We start from the raw sequence: 23,780 nt of genomic DNA, 5'->3' as shown, positions 1-23,780 counted from the left end.
CATTTCAAAAGAAGTTTTAAAATGAAACAAAAAATAAAACAAAATACTACCCCCCACCCTAACTTTCAGATGTTTTAAAAGATCTCAGAAATGTCCCCATGACTGTGTTAATTTAAGGTGCCCTCCCTCCATTGCTGAAAATGAGGAGGGTGCTTTTTGAGTTGGGGCTTTAAAATGGGGGGGGGCGGGCTTGTGCTCCGCAGATGCTTAGCGCTTTGGCTCAGGACCCCCTTCCACTGCCAGACCTTTCCTGGAGATCCCAGTCAGGTGGGTGGTGACTAGAGAAACACCATTTGTAGCTGTAGCATTTCACTTATAGGTTCTTTGCACCTGCATGTCTTTTAGTGATTTGCTGATTTCAGTGTTTCTGCTGGTCTTATAGTTTTATGGTTTCAGTTCATCTTAATATTTTTGCTATGATTTTTTGATCCACCCTGAAAGCTTTCTAAAATTTATTTATTTGGGTGTTTTCTTTTTTCTTTTTGTAAATCTACAAAAAAATAAAAATAAAATAATGAGTGAGAAATGTCCCCATTTTCATCTGAGGAATGTTGGAGGGTGTGCTGCAGTTGGGATCATGTGACCTGGGGGTAACTTATATTTACAATGGGGGGTGTATTTTTATCATGTTTTAATTGTTTGTTCTTAATTTCACTCTCCATCTGGAACATGTTTTAGTTGCATGTAGAGGTTTTAATATGGATATTCTAAGTGACAAATAATAAAAGGAGTTACAGCCGGTTGCCTGTGCCTAAAAGTCTCTCTCTGAGCCATCTTTCAGGCTGCTGGTTTACCTGCTTGACTTCCTGACTTACCTCCAGATTAATAATTCTGATAATGAGTATTCTTTTGCTCGTACTTTAGAGTCAATAAATGGCTCTAAAATCCATTTAATGAAAAATAGCCTAACACTCATTTACTTCAGTTGCACAGATCATTCCATACTGATTTGATCTCTCAAGATCAACTATAAAGACATTTGAGAAATTAACTGCTGTAATGTTGTTTGAAGAATAATTAGCATATGGTGTCTTTTGCTATTTCTTACAAGATTTTTTGAATTTGCAAAAAAATAAAAATAAAATGGTATTCATTAAACCATTTCTTTCTCCATGTATCTTATAACAGAAACATCTGTTCCTTCTTGTTCAATCAAAGTGACAATCTCAAGAGTCCCAATTTTAAAAGTAATGCCATTTAAAAGAAATTCTAGCAAGACAGAATATGCTTCATTAACATATCTAATTTGCACATGAAAAAGAAGTTTCTGTGCCTCGCAAGAGGGTTGTGGTTGCATGCTTTAAATAAGCAAGTTAAGCAAGTTAAGAATTTTCTAAAATAATGCATGAAAGAATAAAGGCAGCAAAATGCAGTTATACAAAATATTAAGTAGAAACTTCTAAGTCTATATTTATATCTGATGCATGTTCTACTTCTTGAGCTGTACCAATTTTAATTTAAAATTCTTTCTGCACACATGACACCAATCAGTGGACTTACATAGAGATAATCAGGAGTTTCCCTAAATTTGAAATGGTCAGATTTCCAGTTGTGTTGCTTCAGGGTTCCTTGATGAATAAGGAGGAAAGAAGGATCTGAAACAGAATTTCACAATGTCAGTTCCAGAATGTGACAAAGAGGAGGACCTCAGGAGTCCAAAATTTCTCCATGGCTAAAAATAGAGAGCAGTCCAGGAACTGAATCAGTTTGCTGGATATATTTATACCCCACATTTCAAAGTTTTATTTCTAGTGCAGTTTACAGAAAAGTATTGTAAACAATAAAACCAGGAATTATTGAAACAGAAGGACTCTTCTGTAGAGATTAGGTGGAATCTTGCAGAAGCGCCTCATGATTGGTTCTGCTTCCTTCTTTTTATTAGCTCCCTGCAGCCCTTTAGTCAAAGTAAGCGTGCCTGCCACATGTTCTAGACAAGAGCAGGCTGTCAGGAGCAATTTAGCAGCACAGTTCTTATGACTTTTAGCAAATAAGCCAAGTCATTTGATAGACAGTAAGTCTGCAACTTACATGGGGCTTATGTTCCGGGGATCGCACCTAATGCCAAAATCACAAATAGTCAAAACACATTGGGTTCAGTGGCAGGTGGGACTGCCCCCTTTCCTCCCCTTTTTTAACTGAAATATGCATCTCAGGTGTCAAAGGCTGGGGTTGCATCTTCAGCATTTGTTGAAGACTGTATAGTGAAGGTGCCAGGTGGACATCTGTGGGGAGGGAGTGCCACAACTTGGGGGCTGTCACAGAGTATTCTGGGCCACCAATTTTTTCCAGGATGGTGAGGCACCATTAATGAGCATTCTTTGGGTCCAGTCAATTAACCAGCTACGAATTTACCTAATAGTTACAGTGTGACATATTACCAGCTTCTCTGCAAGAACCAAGAGATTGTGATATTTCGTGGACACAGTCCTAGGTGTAGATAGTGCTTGGATCCACAGGCTCTAGAACAAACTCACTCATTTAGGTACCTGAGTGTACTATTTAGTGAAACGCTCTCTTGGAAGTGCCATATGGAGTTAATGAACATCAAAGCAAAGAAAACCCTGGGGGCACTGATGAAGTTCTGTTCCAATAAGGGAGAGCAGCTGGTTGAACATACCCTAAGTGCTTGCTCAAATGCTCTCTGGGGGTGAAATCTGGGCTCTGATTCACACTCCATTCAAATCTGTTTGAAGTTTTGGATTCAGGGCAGAATAACTTTTTTCAGAAGCTATGCCATCAGGAATATCAGCAGCTCTTCTTCATACAGAATCCAGGTGGCCAACAAGGCAATAGCAGACTACGCTCAGTTAAAGTATACTTTTAAAAATTGCTACCATGCCAATTGGGCGTTTTCCTGCTTTGTGCTACATGAATTTGGGTTGATAAGCAACTCTGGGAATCAGCTGCTCAATATATTTTAGACTATTAAACTGTTATTCTTTTCTGGAACTGAGCTCTGCTTTGGCCTTGAATAAGTGTCAGGCAAGGGATTGGCTCTTCTGATGGAGTCTAGGACTTGCAACTAATTTAGAACACCAGACTTTCCTCTTGGTATCTACTCTTGTGAACAGAACACTTTAGAGCTAGTTATCTGATCAAACTGTCAATATTTTCCTTAAGAAATGCCTTTATTGAGCTGTGTTTCCAAGTGATGTCCACTGCAGTCTGGGATGGCTGCTACAAGAAGGTCCTGTACGCAGACAGACTTTCTCTTTGTGGTCAGTCTCAGGTGGAAGACATCACTCATTATTTGTTCGCCCGACCCTTATCTAGAAACCCACGAGATCACTTTCTGAAACCTTTGTTCACACAAGCGAGCAGGTACACCCTGGTAGAAATGGTCCAGTTTCTTTTGGGTGACAATAATAGCTTCAGAACACAGAAGGCAAACATCTATGCACTGGCTGCAAAAAAGGAAGGAAGAATCCCTTCGGTAGAGAGGGAACTTTCTTCTCTGAAGCCAAAATGACATGGACAAGAATTGACCAAATCTGGATAACTAGAGGACTGGCTCCTAAGACTCGAAAAGTGGAAATTTGCCCTAAAACTTGCTCCGACCATAATGCTGTGAAAATGGAGATGAAACTAACACCAACTGGTTCCTTCAGATGGAGGATGAATGACACCCTGTTTAGAGATGAAGAGGTTACCAAGAAGGCCCAAAAAACCTTGAGAGACTATTTCGAGATAAATATGAACACTACCATTGAAAAAAGAGTAATCTGGGACGCAAGCAAAGCAGTTATGAGGGGGTTTTTAATTCAACAGAATGTATTAAAGAAGAGAACTCAAAATGAGAAAAAAGACAAAATTTTGGAAAAAATTAAAGAGGGTGAGAAGAAACTGAGAGCGAAACCAAAGTCACAAGAGATTCTGAGAGAAATAAAGTTATATCAAGTTCAATATATGAAAATGATGAACCAGGAAATAGAATGGAAAATTAAACAGATGAGACAAAGGACATTTGAATCGGCTAATAAATGTGGAAAACTGTTAGCTTGGCAAATGAAAAAAAGACAAAAACTTAACACCATTACTAACTTAGAAGTGGAAGGAAAGAATATTCAGAATCCAGTGGAAATTAGAAAATGTTTCAGAGGTATTTTAAACAGTTATATACACAAGAGCCACAGAAAGAGTTTGATATAGACCAATTCTTAAAAACAAATGACTACAAAAAATCTCTCAAGAAAACAAGTTAATGTTGAACCATAAAATTACAGAACAGGAGGTAGAAGGTGCCATCCAGAATATGCAGTTGGGCAAATCTCCAGGGCCAGATGGCTTAACCTCAAAATACTATAGATCTCTGAAAAATTGGATAATTCAACCACTAAAGGAGGTTTGTAATGAAATTTTGGAGGGGAAAAAAGCACCAGAGTCGTGGAAGGAAGCTTACATTACACTTATGCCGAAAACTGAGTCTGAAAAGACACAACTTAAGAACTACCGCCCCATATCCCTGCTTAACGTGGATTACAAAATTTTTGCAGACATTTTGGCTAAAAGATTAAAAAAAAGTATTAGTGGAGGAGATACATAAAGACCAAGCTGGCTTTCTCCCAGGCAGACACTTGTCTGACAACACGAGAAATATAATTAATATTTTGGAAAAACTGCAAGTGAACATTAATACTAAAGCAGTCTTAATATTTGTAGATGCGGAGAAAGCCTTCGACAATATTTCTTGGAGTTTTATGAAGAAAAATCTTCAGGGGATGGGGGTTGGTCAAGGTTTTGAAAACAGTATAGGTGCAATTTACTCAGAACAAAAGGCCAAACTACTTGTTAACAATGTGGTGACAGAGGAATTTAAGATAGAGAAAGGGACACGACAAGGCTGCCCAATTTCCCCATTGCTCTTTATTTCGGTCCTGGAGGTTTTGCTAAATATGATCAGAAGGGACCAACTGATTAAAGGTATACAGGTCGGAGCTAAACAGTACAAATTGAAAGCTTTTGCAGATGACTTAGTACTGACGTTACAGGAGCCAGAATCTAGTACTAAAAGAGTATTAGAACTGATTCAAGAATTTGGTCATGTGGCAGGATTTAAGTTGAACAAGTTAAAAACTAAGGTTCTAGAGAAAAACTTAACACCGATTGAGAAAGAGAGGTTTCAGAAGGAGACAGGTTTAACATTGGTTAAGAAAGTAAAATACCTGGGGGTTAATATGACCGCTAAGAACTTAAATTTATTTAAAGACAATTATGAGAAATGTTGGTCAGAAGTGAAAAAGGATCTAGAAATATGGTCAAATTTGAAGCTTTCCTTGTTAGGCCGAATTGCTGTTATAAAGATGAATGTATTGCCAAGAATGTTATTTTTGTTTCAATCATTGCAAATTTTGGACAAAATGGATTGTTTCAAGAAGTGGCAGAGAGATATTTCTAGATTTGTTTGGCAGGGCAAGAAGCCCAGAATAAAATTTACTAACTGATAAAAAATACTAACTGATGCAAAGGAAAGAGGTGGATTTGCCCTGCCAGACCTTAAACTTTATTATGAATCAGCAGCATTCTGCTGGTTGAAAGAATGGCTGCTTCTTGAGAACACAGACATTTTGGATTTAGAAGGTTTTAATAACGTTTTTGGGTGGCATGCATATTTGTGGTATGACAAGGTTAAAGCACACAAAGCATTTAAAAACCATATTGTCAGGAAAGCATTGTTTAATGTCTGGATAAGATATAAGGACCTACTTGAAAATAAAACCCCAAGGTGGTTGTCACCGATGGAAGCGAAGGCCCAGAAAAAGCTCAATATGGAGGCCAAATGGCAGAAATATTGGGAAATTCTGGAACAAGAAGGAGATAAATTGAAATTGCAGAGTTTTGAGAAACTAAAAGATAAAGTGCGAGACTGGCTTCATTATTATCTTTTTTTTGGGGGGGGGGGTTCTTTATCTTTTTATTTTAATCAATATATTTATTGAGACTTTTGCTAGAACAAAATAGGACATACCATGGAAGTAACAAAAGTAAAGTCATCAGGCATGACATAGGAAGAAATGAAGCATTTACATCCTGGTTCACTGAGTTCAGTATTGACACGTATAATGCGTCAGTTTCATATTTCTCTAATCGGGATTACAAGACTGTGAAGAATAACAAAGAGATAAAACAAATTTGTCATGATTTCCTCCATTCCATGCCACACACATTTAAATCTGGGCACAATTCAAAGTGCTGGTTATGACTTCCAAATGCCCTCATGACTTAGGTTGAGGCCACATTCTCCCATACAAGTTTGTCTGGTTTTTTTTTTTTTTTTACTAATCTTTTTATTGATATTTTGGAAACGACATCAAAAAATACAAAAAAGAAAAAAGACTGAAAAGAAAAAAAGCAAACAAACAAACAAACAACAACAACAAACAACGCCTATAAACATAAAACAGACAAACCAACATAACATCACTCAATTGGCTTCCTTCCATCTCGGTTTAGGCAAAATAAACTCATCGCTTATCTGCAGATTGTATTATATCAGCTCTTTACATCGCAGGTTTTAGATTCCGCCCACTGTGATTTTGGTAATACCTAAATTAATTTCAATGTAACTTAGAAATTTATTCCAGTCGTTCGTAAACTTAACGATTTTTTGATGCCTAATTTTTTGTGACATTCTAGCTAATTCTATATACTCATATAATTTCATTTGCCATTCTCTAATGGTGGGGATATTGGAAGTTTTCCAGTTTTGCGCTAACAAAATCCTGGCGGCCACCATTGCATATTGAAAGAATGTTTGGTCTTCATTTTTGATCTCCTCTCCGATCATACCTAAAAGGAACGCTTCAGGTTTTTTGGGGAAGGTGTATTTCAGTATTCTTTTTAATTCATCGTAAATTTGTCCCCAAAATCTTTTCACTTCGTCACAGGTCCACCACATGTGAAAGAAATTACCCTCTTTAGTTTTACATTTCCAGCATGTGCTGTCTCCGGTCTTATACATCTTCCCCAGTTTTGCCGGGGTGATGTACCAACGATACATCATTTTCTCCATGTTTTCTCGGAGAGCAGCACATGCTGTGAACTTCATACCTTTCTTCCAAAGTTTTACCCATCTGTCAAACTCCAGATTATATCCAAGGTCTCTGGCCCATTTGACCATGACTCCTTTCACCTCTTCATCTTTAGTATCCCAGTCTAACAGTTGGTTATACATTTTGGATAAAAGTTTAGTATTACTTTCTAAGATTTCCACCTGGTACCTGGACTTTTTTTCACTCATTCCTGTTTTTTTATGATCGTACCATAACGCATTAATTTGGTGAAATTGTATCCATCCAGTTAATTTATCCTTTAGCTCTTCGTACGGTCTAATTTTCCACCCTCTTTCTGATTTAACTAGGAGATCTTCGTATGTCCATCTTTCACATTCCAGATTTAACTTTTTTATTGTTAAGATATCAATTGGTGAAAGCCACCAAGGGGTGTCTCTTTCAATCAGCTTTTTGTTCCTGTTCCAGACTTCTAATAACGAGCCTCTAATGATATGATTAGAGAAGCCTCTATGGATCTTTCCTTTATCATGCCACAAATAAGCATGCCAGCCGAATCTAATGTCAAATCCCTCTAGATCCAACAAGTCCGTGTTTTTTAAAATGGCCCATTCTTTTATCCAACAAAGACAAGCGGCCTCATAATAAAGTTTTAAGTTCGGAACTGCAAAACCCCCTCTTTCTCTTAGATCCGTGAGGAGTTTGAATTTAATTCTTGCCCTTTTCCCTTGCCATATAAATTTAGCTAAAGTTCTTTGCCAATTCTTAAAACATGCCGTACCTCTAATTACCGGGATATTCTGGAATAAAAACAGTAGTCTCGGAAGAATGCTCATCTTAATCGCGGCCATCCTTCCTGTCCAGGACAATTTTAACCTATTCCAAGTATCTAAGTCTTTCTTAATTTCTCTCCAGACCTTAGTGTAGTTATCCTCCACTAAATTTATATTTTTCGGGGAGATCCATATTCCCAGGTATTTTACCTTTTTCACCACTTTAATACCTGTTTTTAGTTCTAGCTGGTTTTTTACATCTTCGGCCAAATTTTTTGTTAAGATCTTAGTTTTTATTTTATTTAACTTAAACCCAGACAATTTACCGAATTCCTCTAATAACTCCAGGGCATTACTGGCACTTTCTATTGGGTCCTCTAAAGACAATACCAAATCATCGGCGTAAGCCTTTAATTTATATTCTTTTTCTCCAATTCTTATACCTCTTATTTTTGGTGTTTTCCTTATTTTATTTGCGATTATTTCCAAAACCATAATAAATAGAAGGGGAGACAACGGGCACCCCTGTCTCGTGCCCTTTGCAATTGTAAAAGAATTAGTGAGATTATTGTTAATTATCAGTTTGGCCCTTTGGCTTGAGTATATTGCTTTAATACCTTCCAAAAATGGTCCTTCTATTCCTACTGTTTTCATACATTGTATTAAAAACCTCCAAGAAACATTATCGAAAGCCTTTTCGGCATCGATAAAAATCATCGCCGCAGGAATGTCGGTCCTAAGATCCAAATACTCAATAATGTCCAGTATATGCCGAACATTATCTTTTAATTGCCTGTTAGGGAGGAATCCCGCTTGATCTTTATGAATAGATTTTGTTAAGTATTTCCTGAGTCTGTTCGCCAAAATATCTGCGAAGATTTTGTAATCGCAGTTAAGTAACGATATCGGCCTGTAGTTACTTACGTCCATCTTTTCAGCATCCGCTTTTGGTATTAATGTGATGTGTGCCTCCCTCCATGAATCTGGAATCTTCCCTCCTTGTAGAACATCATTAATCACTTCACTAAGCACCGGAGCAAGATATTCCCTTAAAACCTTATAATACTTTGCTGACAGTCCATCCGGTCCGGGTGCTTTTCCGGGTTTCATCTTCTTAATAGCCTCGTTAATCTCTTCCATTGTAATCTTCTTGTTTAATTGAGCTCTTTCTTCATCAGTTAAATATTCCCCTCTATACTCTTCCAAGTATTTTCCTATTTCTACATTATCTTCCTCTCCTTTTTCATACAACTTTTCATAGAATTGGAGAAACTTTTTTTTTATTTCATCTGGATCTTCTATTATCATATCTCCCGATTTTATTCTATTAATCACATTTTGCTTTTTCCTTTTTCTTAATTGCCACGCCAGTAATCTCCCCGTTTTATTTGCTGATTCAAAGTATTTTTGCTTCATGGATTTAATTCTCCATTCTACTTCTTGGTTTAGTAATGCTGAATATTGTGATTGTAGCACTTTAACTATTTGTTTAGTCCTTTCATCTCCCGAGTTTATTGTTAATTTTTTCTCACAGTCTCTCAGTTGGGTAATAATTTCTTCTTTCTTTTGTTCTCTAAGTTTCCTTCTGTAATTGTTTTGTTGTATTAAAAAACCCCTTAACACTGCCTTACTCACATCCCAAACTATATTAATGGGGGTTTCTTTATTCAGATTTAAGTCAAAATAATTTTTCAGAGTACTTTTAGCCTTTTCGTTCACCTCGTCAATTTCGAATAGATATTCATTCATTCTCCACCTGTACACTCCCGATATTTCACGTTTTATTTCCAAGACTATTGGACAATGATCAGAAAGGGTTCTAGGCTGGATCTCACATTTTGTTATTCTTGTCGATAATGCACGTGACACCCAAATCTGATCAATTCTACCCCAACTCTGGTGGGGTTCTGAAAAATGTGTGAACTGCTTCGTTATTGGGTTTTTATGCCTCCATATATCTATTAAATCTAAATTTTCCTCAAGGTTACTAAATGATCTTGGGAGCTTCCCTTGATTCGATTTCCCCTTTTTTCCACTTCTGTCAAGTTCTGGTATTGGTACACCGTTCATGTCTCCAAGTAGAATTAATTTGTAATTTTCCAAATCTAGTAATATTTGTTCCAATTTTTCAAAAAACTCTGCTTTGTTTGTATTTGGGGCATAAACTGTTACCACATTGATTTTTTCCCCTTGATGATTAAGTTGTATTCCCAGTATTCTTCCCTCATCGTCTTTACAAGTTAATACGGGGTCCCATTTTTCCTTAACGTAAACAACTACTCCTCTTTTTTTATTTACGTCTGAGTTAATAAATTCCACCCCCAACCTTTTATTTATCAAAATATGTTTATGTTTTTTGGCTACATGTGTCTCTTGAAAACAGATCACATCATAGTTCTTGTTTTTCAAACCCTTCTCAATTTTATTCCTTTTAAGTTTTTCATTTAGCCCATTCACATTCCAGGACAGAAATTTCAGCGATGCTGTTATGTTTAACTTTTATTTACTCTAACCGGGTTACCAATCTTATAGTCTGGAACCCCTGTTCCCTAAGAGTTCCTCCTCTTCTGCCGCATCTTTTCCCACCGCGGCTTCTTCCTCATCAACTTCTTCTTCCTCTTCTTTCTCATCTTTCTCACTTCCCCTCTCCTTCTTTCTTCTTCTCTCATCTTTACTTTCCCCCCTGTCTCCTAACCTGATTTCGGCCTTGCCAAGCTCCTTCTCATACCTTCTTAGAAATTTCTCCACCTCTTGAGTGTCCGTCAACTTAAATTTTTTATCTTTATAGAAGAAGGTGACCCCTTCAGGGAACTCCCATCTATATTGTATGTCATTTCTTTTTAGGACACCTACCACTTGTCTGTACCCTTCTCTTTTACGTAACAACCTAACTGGTATTTCTTTGTAAATAATAATAGGTCTACCTTCAATTATAAGTTTTTTTTGGTAGCTCGTTTTCAGGATTAAATTTTTCATCTCAATTGAATTAAAGATCACTAAACAATCTCCAAGGAGTTTCCTTGACTTGATTTGTTGCGGTTTCACCTTTATTCTAAATGCATTCTCTATAGAGAAGGCCACATCTTCTTCTTTTATTCCCAGCCACTTAGATAATTCTTTAGTCATTTTTTCTTTTATATCTTCATTCATCTCCTCACCTACTCCCCTAAATTTTAAATGAAGCTGTTTCTGACGCATTTCTGTCATAGCTAGATTATCCCAAATCCTTTCTTGTATTTTGTTTACTTCTCTCATTTCTTCCTTTATTTTTTCTGTCTCTTTTTTCTGTTCTCTCATCTCTTTCTGCATTTTTTTATTAGATTCTTCAATTATTTTAGATTTAGCTGACAGCTCTTGGATCTTAATTGAGAGTTCTCCAACTGCCCCCTCTATCTTTTTATCAATCATCTCTTGCATTTCTCCTAATTTGTTTTCCATGTGTAATTCGTTTTGTTTAAATTCTTCTTTTATTTTTAACCATAGAATGTCTAGGTCTTTAATTTCTTTAATTTCTTCTTGACGTGATGACTTCCTTTCCCCTGGAGTCCCTCCCCCCTTTTTCCCATCTCTCCCCGACATACTCAGGCAAATCTCTCCCTTAAAGGGCTCACAGTCTTTTTGTTTTGTTTTGTTTTTCCTAGAATCTCCAGAAACAAAGAAACAAACCTCTTTTGTAAGCTTCAGGAAGTTCCTTTTACACAGCTTATTGGATCCAGTTCCCAACACCCTTAGAAAAAACCAGAGGCGGGGCCCAAAATTCTTCCACTGTATCAATATTTGTTGTATACTCAATATTACCTCCCAACTTAATTTAATTACTCTACATATATACACGTGAGAGGGAGAGAGTAGAGAAAAAGAAGAGAAAAAATAAATAAAAATAAAATACCATTAATTGGACACTTTAAATCCTTCTAATCTCGTGACCCCGATATTGAATTATAACAATTTCCACTGATTGACAACCTTGGATAACCCACTGTACCCACTGTATAGAATCAAATGGTCAAATAAATCAAATAACCAAATATCTCTGTTATATCTAAATGGTTCCAAATATTGTCTTAAGGAATGTGGGAGTGTTTTTATAATAAAGCAAGTCCCCCCCCCCCGAATTATATCCAATTATAGTCAAACAAACTTTAACCTATTACAACTAAATTATAACCAAAATTGTAACCAAAATTATAACCAAAAAAGAACTCAGTCTACTTCAAAAATAAGGCTCCACCAGGATTCTTCCATCCGGGCCTTAACGGTTCTGTTCTCTTCAGCCGCTTGTCGGCCCAATCCAATATCGAAAATAGGGAAACGTCCGAAATGTAGTCCAAAAAAAAAAAAAAAGAAAAAAAGAAAAAAGAAAAAAAGAAAGAAGGGGAATCCCCAACAGTTATCAATTCCAATGTGCAGCGCGAATGGGCGAAGCTTGTATCCACAGATTATATCAAAGCTTGTATCCACAGATTATATCAGGGATTTAATTAAAGTCATAAGAAGAAGTGAAGAGGAAAAAAAAAAAAAAGAAAGGGGAAAGTGGGACTTTCCTCTAATCCTTACGTATATCCAATTCAGGGGAACAGTGGGCGAAAAAATTGAAGTAAAGTGAAGTGAAATGAGACTTGAAGTGAGCATTAGCAGCCCCAATTGGGGGGAGTTAATAAGTCTCAAAGTCCAGGTTTGGAGCGAAGTGGAGAAATGAAAAGCAACCAATATACTACAGAAACATGTCTAGTATAGCTGTTTCAACAACATAAGGAGAGAGAAGCAGAACAAAGGACAAAAATCAAAAATAATAATCTCTTTTGCATTTCAGAGGAAGAAGAAAAAAAAAATTGTTCAGTCTCTGCACTCTTCAGCCACTTGTTGGCCTAATCCGTTTCACAGAAAATATGCCAGACTTTCATTGTTTTCTGTTACCTCAAGTTTTAGGTTTATTAGTTCACTTAATAGTCCTAAAAAAGATGTAGATATTTCAGGGAGTTCCCAATAGTTATGTCAAATAGTATCCAACTTTTCAGAGTCTGAAGTTATTCAACATGTCATTTACTTCTCTCAATTATTTAAGTTTAGTTGGTTATTCATCTCCAAATGTAAAAAGACGTCTTGGTTTAAATGCTAGGAAAGAGAGAGAATGGGAAGAGAAAAGAAGCCAGAGATTTATGAGCAGGACATAAATCCTCCGTAGTAAATTCCAGAGTTCAAGGGGTCTTAGTGTTCTTCAGATTAGAGTTCAAATAAACAGTCGTAAAATAAGTCCCAGAAACGTCGATAAGTTCCCAAAGTTAGGGAAAGTTAGAAAAAGTTCTTTTTCCGAATATTTCTTTAATTTCTTTGGGTCGTATTTCCAACTTTGTATTCACTCAGTCAGGCAAAGAGATACATTCCTTCCTCCACCTTGCGACTTTGTAGCCTGCGCCATTTTAGTCCTCTACCGAGGTGAACTCCTAAATTAAATCGTCTAACATCCGACGTTCTCTTAGTGTATTTTTAAATTTTGTAGCATTAAATGAGTCTACTCACACTAAGGGTTCCGTTCTTATATTTTTGGAGGTCCGTCGCATTCTTCAGTGGGAGTCAGAGGCATCGTAATACAGGGTCGTTACTTTCCCTTTTGTGCTGCGGTTTCGCTGCCTCGAGATCTTCCAGAGAAAAAAACCCCGAAAAAACAGCTGACCGCTTCCACACGGCTGGGTATCTCTCCCCCAAGGGTCACCCCCTTGAGATTTATGGGGGGCGCAGTGCCTTTGCGACACCCCCAAGCCCCTGTATTACTTGGAAAACTCCTCCGGAGATTTTCCACACTCCCTGTTCTGTCCGCGACGGAAACCGGAAGCCGGCTTCATTATTATCAAATAAGGGAGGCCTACAATTTGGACAAAAAAATGGCTTCCAGGTGGAAAAATCAAAATTGGAAACAGAATTGCTAGAACCCAAAACTAAGATACTTTCAAGAATGTATAACTTGCTGTTGAAATGGAATACTCAGGATGAAACGGTTAAATCTGCTATGATTAAATGGGCACAAGATGTTGGTCATAACATTATGTTTGCTGACTGGGAACAGTTGTGGACCACAGGTATGAAATTTACGGCATGTAATGCCTTAAGAGAGAATATTATGAAAATGATATACAGGTGGTACATGACACCAGTCAAGCTTGCAAAAATCTATCATTTGCCCGATAATAAATGTTGGAAATGTAAAGAAAATGAAGGTACATTTTTTCACCTTTGGTGGACGTGCCCAAGGATTAAGGCTTTCTGGGAGATGATCTATAATGAAATGAAAAAGGTATTTAAATATACCTTCTTGAAGAAACCAGAGGCCTTTCTCCTGGGCATGGTCGGCCAATTGGTGTTAAAGAAGGATAGAACTTCCTTTATGTATGCTACAACAGCAGCAAGAATACTTACTGCAAAGTATTGGAAGACACAAGATTTACCCACCCTGGAAGAGTGGCAGATGAAGGTGATGAACTATATGGAATTGGCGGAAATGACTGGCAGAATCCGGGACCAGGGAGAAGAGTCGGTGGAAGAAGACTGGAAGAAATTTAAGGACTATTTACAGAAACACTGCAAAATTAATGAATGTTAAAATGATGTTGGAATGAAATGAAGCGGTTTTAGCAACAATGTTAAAAAGGAGTATGTAAAAATGGCTTGTTAATAGATGAAAATATAAGGCTATAATATGTTAAGATAAAGAACTAAGATAAAGACAAAGAGGGAAAGGATTTGCTGAATTAATCATTTGTAATGGAATACAAAAAAGGGAGGTGAGAGGAGGTCAGGGAAACAAGTAAATGAAAGGCAAGACATTGAAAGATGGACTTATTTTTAAGCGTTCTTTTTTCTTTTTTTCTATTCTGTATTTTGTATTTTGTATTTTCTTTTTTCTATTTTCTTATCACCTTTGTAACTTTTTTTTTTGAAACTTCAATAAAATATCATTTAAAAAAAACAAAAAAGGAAGGAAGGAAGGAAGGAAGGAAGGAAGGAAGGAAGGAAGGAAGGAAGGAAAAGGGACTTAGATAATACCTCTATCCTTGCAGAAGGCACAGATTTCTGATCACTGAAATTGCACTCACTGGCAGAGGAAGAGGAGTGCAGGGGGAGCGCGCCACCCCCAGCAGCATGATCCTGGTGGGGTGCCATTGTGGCTGTCCCCCCCCCCCCCGCCGCCTGCGCTGGGCGCCATGCCTCTGCAGGCGGCGTGCCCCGCCCCTGTGGGCAGCGCACCCTGTCCCCAGGACGCGCGCTAGCCCCGCCCCAGCCTGCTGTCTGCCCCCCGGTGCTGGAGCATGAAGCTCTACCACTGTTTGCACTCCGCTTGCTCCAAGACCAGGTATACCAGCCTCCTTTTTCTTTCACTTCAGTGTGAGTCTGTGACAATTTGCTGTGGTCACTCAGCCTCTAGACTTTTGGGTAGTTAGGGACTCTTTTACTCTTTATGATTAAGGGGTGTGAGCGTACTAATTAATTAGTTGCTGCCTGCATATTCTGTAACTTGCAGTCTAAAGCACTAAGCATTTACTCCTTGTCTTTCTTTTATGTGTCATAAACCAATCTTTTTCTACTTCCTGGTGTGACAAGCGCTTTATTGTGTATAACAGCTCAAGGTTTATGCACATTTTAAATGGATGCCTGCCCGACTCCAGGCAAAATGTTCCAATTCTTTCAGGCATGTGTGTTGGGTTCAAATGTGCACTGGACATGCATATGGGTTCAGTCGCATGCCTCGTAACAATGTGCACTAGGGCTGCAGTTCTCTACACAGTTACTTCTGAGTAAATAGGATTGAGCAGCAAGCTTTGGTCCACATTTTCTCTTCATTCTGGTTACAGCAATTATCTCTAGAGAAGCCTTGTGCTTTGTCAGCAGCAATCTAATGATTTGCTTGTGATTGTCTTTGGGAATGTGATGGTTTTTAAAAATAAACTATCCACCTGAAATAAATCACACTACTTGGATCAAATAAATTTTTTTGTATGTCCTTGCCTTAATATTCTTCAATAAATAATGTGTGAACCAGTCATGTTTCTAAATCAAAGTTCATTTTGAATGGAGTGAATAAGGTTTATGTTACAGGGACTATCCAAACTTTGGTGAAAGCCAGCATTCATATATTGTAGTCCCAGTCCCAGTGTCCCACTTCCCGGCAAGAGACCCAAGTTAGGTGTAGCAGAACAAATTTAAACAGACAACGATCTGGATTAAAAATGTGCCAGAGATTATGGCCTCCCCAAGACATCAATCTACTGAGGTGGCCGTCCTAAGGCCACCACTGGAAGCTCTAAGTCTCATCTGCCCCACCCTTGGCTTCCGAACAGAGACTTCCACTGAGACCCTCTAATGGGGTACCCTGAATATGCCACAGGGTGATGCACCACTTCACCCCACGCTTAAAGTCTAGGATTCCACCCAGTGCCTTAACCACCCAAAGCTGTGATGTTTTGCCCTAACCTTGACCGGGCATCGCAGCAGCCATTGCCTGGCCAGCCAGCAAGGCACTGCCCATTTGGTGGGGCCTTTGATTGGCCCATTTGAAGCAGGGTTCTGGCACCGGCTGGGGAATACCCCAATGGCTGGCGAACATGTAAGAGCTGTCTGCCGGGATGGTGGCTGAGAGCGAGGGGCTGCAACCCCCGCCCACCTGGAAAGGGTGAGCGTCCATTATTCTCCAATACAGATACATCACTTCTCCAGACATATGCAAAGGAATGTGAGAAATTTTACTGGGTGACAGCTGTCACCATTCATTTGGATATCTTTTACTTTAAGACATTCAGCTGTCACCTAATTTTGCACATGTTGAATGTTTTCAAATGTTGGCTGATAAATTACTTCTTATACAACTTATCTGACAATATTCTACAGCTAACCCTATCCCACTGTCCCAGGAGATTCAAGACAGATTAGGAAATGGAAAGATAACCAAACTGAAGCAAGCTGTCTCTTTCTCCCACTTGCAGGGGCCGGACTCAACGACGGGCAGTGGCATGAGGTTCGGTTCTTAGCAAAGGAAAATTTTGCAGTGCTCACCATTGACGGTGATGAAGCCTCTTCCGTTCGAAGTAACAGCCCTCTGAAAGTTTTGACGGGAGAGAAATATCTGTTTGGAGGTAAAGATTTTTACTGTATGTTCTAAGAGTGTTTTTGAAAGGGGAATATTTTGCTTTCAAGGTCTTTCCTTGTGAACAATGCAAATCACATCACCATAAATGGTTTTATTCTTAAAATGGTTTTGATTTTACTGTTAGGAAACTCCTGTCAAACAGTGCCCTGCTTAAGGTGTGAGTTAGCAATGCATGCACATCCTTTTGTCCAGTAGAGACACACTACCTTAAAGGGAGTGAAAGGCAGGATATCAAATCCAAACTCTTCTTCTTCTTCTTCTACCTTAAGTTGCCTTTTCAGAGTAGACTCATCTGAGCTGAATATTCATCAGTTTTGAAATTCACATTGAACAAGGTTGAGCTCTTTTGTATGTAAACTGAACTTGTTTGAAAATCCACTGTCTTTGAGGCCCTTTCAAAAGTGAACAGCTTCCCAGCCTTGGTGCAATGAAGTGCCCAGGCAAGTCCCAAAGGAGCCCTCTCAGAGCAGTGCTGCAGCATTGGCTCAAGGAATTCAACATTTGCACATTCCAATAGGAACTGACCTATTTGCACCTTCCGGACTAATGTGCAGATCAGAATTTAGTCATCTATCCAATTTCACACTTCCTCCATTACAGTTCTCTGCTCAAAAAAAGTGTCCAAATATGTTTAGAAATGTGTGTTTTGCGAGAAAATGTATTTTTAAATATGTGTTGTTATGCAGATCTAAACAGATCTAAAAAAACTGGTTGTGAAAAAGGGATGAAAAAGTGACATAGACCAGAAATATATTTATTTGTCTTTCCCTACTTAGCCAAAAGATTTATGCAACCAGTGGAGAGTGCAAAACCCCCAAGCAGGTCCTGTCAGGAACTTCCTGGGTAATCCATGGCCTCTTGAAAGGTTGTGTGTGTGTGTGTGTGTGTGTGTGCGTGCGCGCGTGCGCGTGCTCCATAAGCACATGAGTGGAAGGATCTACAGCTGTGCCACAAAGATGATATAGGAAACATGCCTGAAAGCTGGGACCTCCAGGCCATGGACAGCCTCACGGAGGGAGGTATCTAGTAGGTCCTGTAAATGAGGGAGATTGGCTTTAGGTCCTTTATTCCTCTAGAGCTTGTATGCTCTGCGAAGTGTGACCAGATCCCAATCGTTCATATTGATTGTTTTAAATGCCTATATTTCTGACCAGATCCCAATCGTTCATATTGATTGTTTTAAATGCCTATATTTCTGTTTGGATTTAAAAGAAAAAAAGGGGGGGACAGGAAATGTTTCCATCCCAGTAGACTGACAGATGACATTGATCTGCCTGTATCACAAAATAATAAAAACAAACACATTTCAAGGTTACTCTCATTTCATTACATTTTGCTTCATTTCATTTCATTATCTCTCATCCATAGAAGTATTTAAAACACATATGGAAATTAGTGTTTAAATAGTCTTACAAAAAGCTAATATACACTTCATTAAGGATAGGCTCAAATACTCTCAATAGGCATGGCTCACTGCTCTGAAAAACATGTCCTCTTCTGGCAATGAGGATAATGAAGAGGCTCCTCCACGGCCGGCGCTTGTCATACATAAATATGGGCATATTAAGAAGGATCCATGGACAAGCAGAGCCTTTGTTCTCCATTCGCCTGGCCATCCAGGTTCCCCGTCTCCTTCCTGAAGGCAGCCTTTCCCAAAGCACTGTAGACTTCAATAAAGAGTTCTGAGTATCTGTCATTTCCCTTCTGCCCCTCTCTCTGGAAGTCAGTGGAGTTTTCTGGAGGTAAAGTGTATTGCTATTGATGAAGTGTCCATCTGCTCAGAAAGAACAACCCATGACAAAAAGAAAACAAACTGAAGAAATGAATATTTATTAATGTATAGCCTTTCCCATTTCACAGGGCATACATGTTGGGTATAAAATGTTCTCTATTGAGTTGAAATTAATATTTGCAGATATTTGAAATTTGCCACCCAAGGCTTTAATGTTTTACTTCAAAACTCAGTGCTTTAGACCTTGGCATTTCATGAGATGTGTACTGTGAAATACAAATATAACTGCGTGTCATATATCAAATCCCACCAAATATTAAATAGCATTGTTTGTCAGCTATGAAATGTTTCATGTTTTCTAACAAATATTGTCAAATGACAGGCAGCTATAAATTGTTGAAATCAAATCTTCCCATAGGAAGTCAAGCACTTAGGGAATATACCAGACTAACTGTAGAATAGCCTGCCCCTCTTAATGGGAAGGTGCCCGGGTCGTAGCCTGGCCTGCGGTTTGGGGAGTTGTTCTTCAGTCTCACCTGGAGGCATCATGTGGCTTCCCTTGGATTGGGGCGTAGATACTTGCACATGAATGAAAACAGGTAAAGCCAGTAATTTTGTATTGAGCAACCTGAAACTTTAAATGATGTATACAAACCTATGTGTGAAAATGGATGGTTGGAAGTGCTGCAAGCTATGGATAATTTGTTTAATGTGCTTTAATTCATGTATGTTCTATGAAGCATATGAAGTCAGAAGCAGAGGAGAGGCCCAAAACAAAAAGAGCATAGGAGGCTAATAGCTACATTGATAGCCTTTTGAAACTCTTCCAAAGGCCCATTGGATGAAGAGTCAGGGCAAACCTGGGGAAATTGTTTACATTTCTTTTAATTTAGTCTCCCAAAGGTAATTTGACTCATCAAGAATAAACTCATTTGGATTTGCAGTGCGTATTTTTAGAAATCTGGTCACACATGCCATGATTTTTACTCTTTGAAACCTATTCCCAAGAAAGTTGCATAAATGTCACATCTAAAATACTACAAGCTTCCCCCCAGCAGGATTTCAGAAACAAGCCTCTGTGTTTGGAGTGCAGTATTGCAGTGTCTATGTAGCATACATAAAGCAACATCTTTTTGGAAAGTTACCTTTTCAAAAATGCAACGCTCTCACACCACTGTTTGTGAATATTCCTTGTAGATTTTGTGTGTGTGATGAATTGTGAGTTTCTCTGCCTGCATTAAATGCTTGGGAGCTGATTGAGTCTAACAGTGATCATATGGAATTCTGTTCAAAACCAACAGAAAATACTTAACTCTTTTTTTGTGGGGCTTTTTCCGAGCCAAGGCTTGAGCCTTGGAATCTGTTTTCTGCTTTAGAACTCAGCCGTGGAACATGCAAAGTTTGAGACAGATATGATGCTTTGTTCTGTTCAAGCAGCCCCCTCTCAGCCTCTGCTTGTCCATGTCCCGGATGCTTTTTCCTCAGTACTTCAGGGCCATATCCGGATGTGCATCCAAAGCTATAAACAGGAGGGAATCTGCTTCACTGCTTAAGTTCAGCTGGATTTATGTCTGTATCACTGTCTGTCTCTCTATATAACACAAGCCTGAGCATCTTGATAGCCGCAGACCAATTATGACTGGAGGTTCACTGGAAGCTCAATAAACTTTTTTGCTGTTTGCCTGAGAGAGCAAATCTAAGGCAGTTGTGAAATATGTGGCCGGCCACAGCACACAGCTTTCAACTAGCTGGGTCATGAGATGTGCAGGCCAGATGTGGCCCTGTAGTGTGCATGGCACTTGATGGAATCCGGCAGGCAAGGAAAGCAAACCCAAAGCAGTATATAGCTAAATTTTAATAGTGGGAGAGACAGCAAAGAGGCTAGAATATGAAGTAGCAAGGTAGTCTTAGACAGTGACATAGTGCAGGCATGGGCGGGGAGGGGGGCATCATCCTGGGCACATTTTTTTCAGGCGGCACACCAAGGCATCCCAACAAAAGGCTCCCTCATTGAGGCTGGAGCCACAGGGAGAGAAGCTGCGCCTGGGCCAGGACTTTGTAGCTTTGTAGCGGCAGCACCTCCTTCTCCTCATGGCTGGTGAAGGATGTCCATGTGTGCCCCGCCCCTCGGCTGGCCAAGAGGGATGGGGAGGGTGGCGGTGCCACCCCATCGCGCCTCTCCTCCGCTGGGCTCTGGTGTGCATCCTAGCGCCACCAGACCACAGATCCACTCCCGGGTCAGGCCTGACCTGGCGGTGGGAGAGGTGGCAGCAGCATCACCATGCCTCTCCTCCGCTGGGCTCCGGGGTGCAAGGGAGCTGTGGATACACCTTCCTCGTGTTATGGCCCAGTACCACCAGGCTGCCCAGTCCACAGGGGGGTGCAACACTTCCCCCACCCCAGGCAGCAGCAACTTATGCTACACCACTGGACTTCAATCTTCAATTTTGTAATACATTAGCTGTACCTTTAAAAAAAATTCTTTTGCACATGGTGGCTGCAAGAGAGTGCCTCTGAAATCATGCAGAGTGCTTTTCTTTTGCTTCCTAGACTAGAAAATCCCCAGGTGTTTTGTTGACTAGGCAGTTAGAATGAAGGAGCGAATGAAGCAGCAGCAGCCCCTGGACCTGCTTCCCATGCCGCCATCATTGCTGTCAGACTGGATTCGAGGACAGCATTGCAGGGCAAGAGTGGGGCATCACAGCAGTCTTTAGCCCCAGCCTTTGTTTGAATTAAACCCTTGGAATGCCGTGCTCATTATCTCTTGAGGTGCCTCTGTGACTTCACTCTCTTCAGGATTGAGATTGCATTTTCAATCTTTTAAACTAGTTTTTGCCTATGCTAGACCTGATGGCTGTGAAATGTCCAGTAATTAATATTCGGAAATGGGGGAATTATATATCAGAAGGCATTGTCACGGCCTTTCCAGTTGCGGTGCGCAGAACTGAGCCAGAAGGGAATGCTTTATTCCTATGCCTGTGAGTATATCATGTTGAGTGCTTTCACTGTCTTTGTCTTTTGTTGTGTTCAGGATGCTTTCTTCCCAGAAGATTCAGAGATAGTCTTAAGGGACTTTAAACAAGGAAAAGGGGAAAAGACAATGTGCATTCAGTTCTTTGAGTTATGAAAAGATGTGTGCATCTGCACAGATTGTGTATCTGCGTAGTTTGGTAGGACACGTGCAATATATCTTGGTTTAAGCGTCCATTACCTTAGACATCTCTCCCCCCACCCCCCAATACATACATACCTTTAATTCCCTTTCCTTTTTCCAGGAATTGAGCGTTTTAAAGAAGTAAGCCTCTCCCCTACAAGGCCTCTTGAGAACTGTGTTGCCTTTTGTTGCTTTGGCAATTATGTGCATAAAACAAAAGAGTTTTGGAGGAAAAATGAGACCATTAAGCACAACAGAAAATGTTTGAACATTTAGATGTGAGAGCTTTTATGTGCCTCCTTATTGTCAGCTTATGCCTCCCCCCCCCCAACGCCCAGTGCTCAGGGGAATAAAATGCAGAGAGAACAGTCCGCGAAATGGTTCCATCCAGCCCTGCGTTTCATTCTTCTCCCATTTTGATTTTCAAATTAAAAAATAGTGAAAGATCTAAATTGCGAGAATCTTCCTTGTTCACTGTCAGCCTGTTCCTTCTCTGGCAGTATCTCCTACACTTTCACTACTGCCGTTTATTAAGTAGCCCAAGCAGCCGGGGGGGGGATCATCAAGGGAAGCAGATGCTGCAGCCTGTTCTTGCAGAGCCATTCAGATCTAGGGCTTCACTGAGGACAACCGGAAGCAGCCGAGAGGACAACCTACCAAATTTGAACTTTAAAGGGACTTCCGGGTTAGCACGAACGGCCAATGGCGGATTCCCTCCGAGCTCCGGAGGGAATCGGCTCTTCAGGAGTTGGGTCTTGCCGCTGCGGCGACGCGGGGACCCTTAGAAATCACAGGCGCAGAAGCCTGTGAACTTGGTGACTCGGTGGGCACCATTTGCGCCCCCCGACCTGTGAAGAAGCCTTTTTAAAGGCTTTGGAACGGGGGATGGGGTGAGTGGCGCGGTGCTGAGAGTCGACTGCTTCTCCTGGGGAGTGAAGCCGCGAGCCATGGTCGGAGGGCGCTGACTTTTTCCTGTGAACAATCGGACCCTAAAAGTAACAACCCGTGAGTAGTACGGAAATTGGACTTTTAAAGTAAATTTTCTTTGGAATTTGGCACGATCGGGGAAGGCGCAAACAGGAAGTCCGCCTCCCCGCCTTGTAAAAGATCTAAAGCAAGGACTAGTTAACTAAGGTCGAGAGAATTGTCTTTTCGATAAAAGATATTAATTTCACGATTTGGCGATACAAGTATAAGTAATTGTGCTGGAGGATAAGAGTTAATTTTGAGAGTTGAAGTGCCACCCCCCCCCCCGGACCCGGGAGCGATTCGCGAGAGAGCCTGCTGAGGAGATATAGAGAAGTTTGACAGCTGTCAAAATTAGCTGTCAAAAAGGAGAAAGAGAACTTTATAGAATATCATTTATTACGGCCATAGGCCCATACAGGTAAAAACAACACATAAATAACAGCTTGTGCCGTAAGGAGAAAAAAAAAAGCAATCGCTAAAACACTACTATAACAATAAAATACTATGAAATGGAAAGGCATACTACGCCTTAATTAGCTTGTAGAGCTCCTTGGCGTCGCTTTTGGGAAAGGACAGCAACTAGGAACCTAGCCACCTTCAGGGTCGTGTGGGTATCCTTGTCCTGCAAGATTTGGGCAAGGTGGAATTTTGGTGGGGTACCCTCTAGTTTCTGTATGATTGATCCCAACAAATTTGCCCGTAGCACATTAAACAAGGGGCAAGTGAACATAATGTGCTGGAGCGACTCCGGCGACACCTTATCACATTCGCACACGGCGGGGGCTTGACCCTTTGAGAACCTATGTCTCAGGACATTGGAGGGAAAAACGTTAAACCTCGCTTTGGTGAAGGCCAGTCTATGTGCAACAGTCGAAAGGGAGGAGAGGTATGATGGAACGCAGTAAGTTAAAGTGATACCAATGTTCTGGGGCGAACAAACACCTCCCCCCAGCGTATAATTTCGCTGTAAATCGATGTCATCCAATCTTTGGCGGATCAGTCTCTG

At 40.0% G+C, this 23,780-nt stretch overlaps 1 protein-coding gene across 2 annotated transcripts in view; it reads left to right on the top strand.

The window, feature by feature from the left end:
* CNTNAP2 (contactin associated protein 2) overlaps nucleotides 1–23,780 on the top strand; it is a 999,981-nt gene that overhangs the window by 589,612 nt on the left and 386,589 nt on the right. For both annotated transcript variants that reach the window (XM_083577628.1, XM_083577629.1), the window contains one exon: nucleotides 16,756–16,905. In XM_083577628.1, the coding sequence (XP_083433754.1) occupies nucleotides 16,756–16,905 (150 nt within the window). The remainder of the gene's footprint in view (nucleotides 1–16,755; nucleotides 16,906–23,780) is intronic.

Source organism: Podarcis filfolensis (genome assembly GCF_964270895.1).
Source record: "Podarcis filfolensis genome assembly, chromosome: 12".
In the NCBI taxonomy this organism is placed as follows: Eukaryota; Metazoa; Chordata; class Lepidosauria; order Squamata; family Lacertidae; genus Podarcis; species Podarcis filfolensis.
This window is presented reverse-complemented; position numbering and strand designations above follow the sequence as displayed.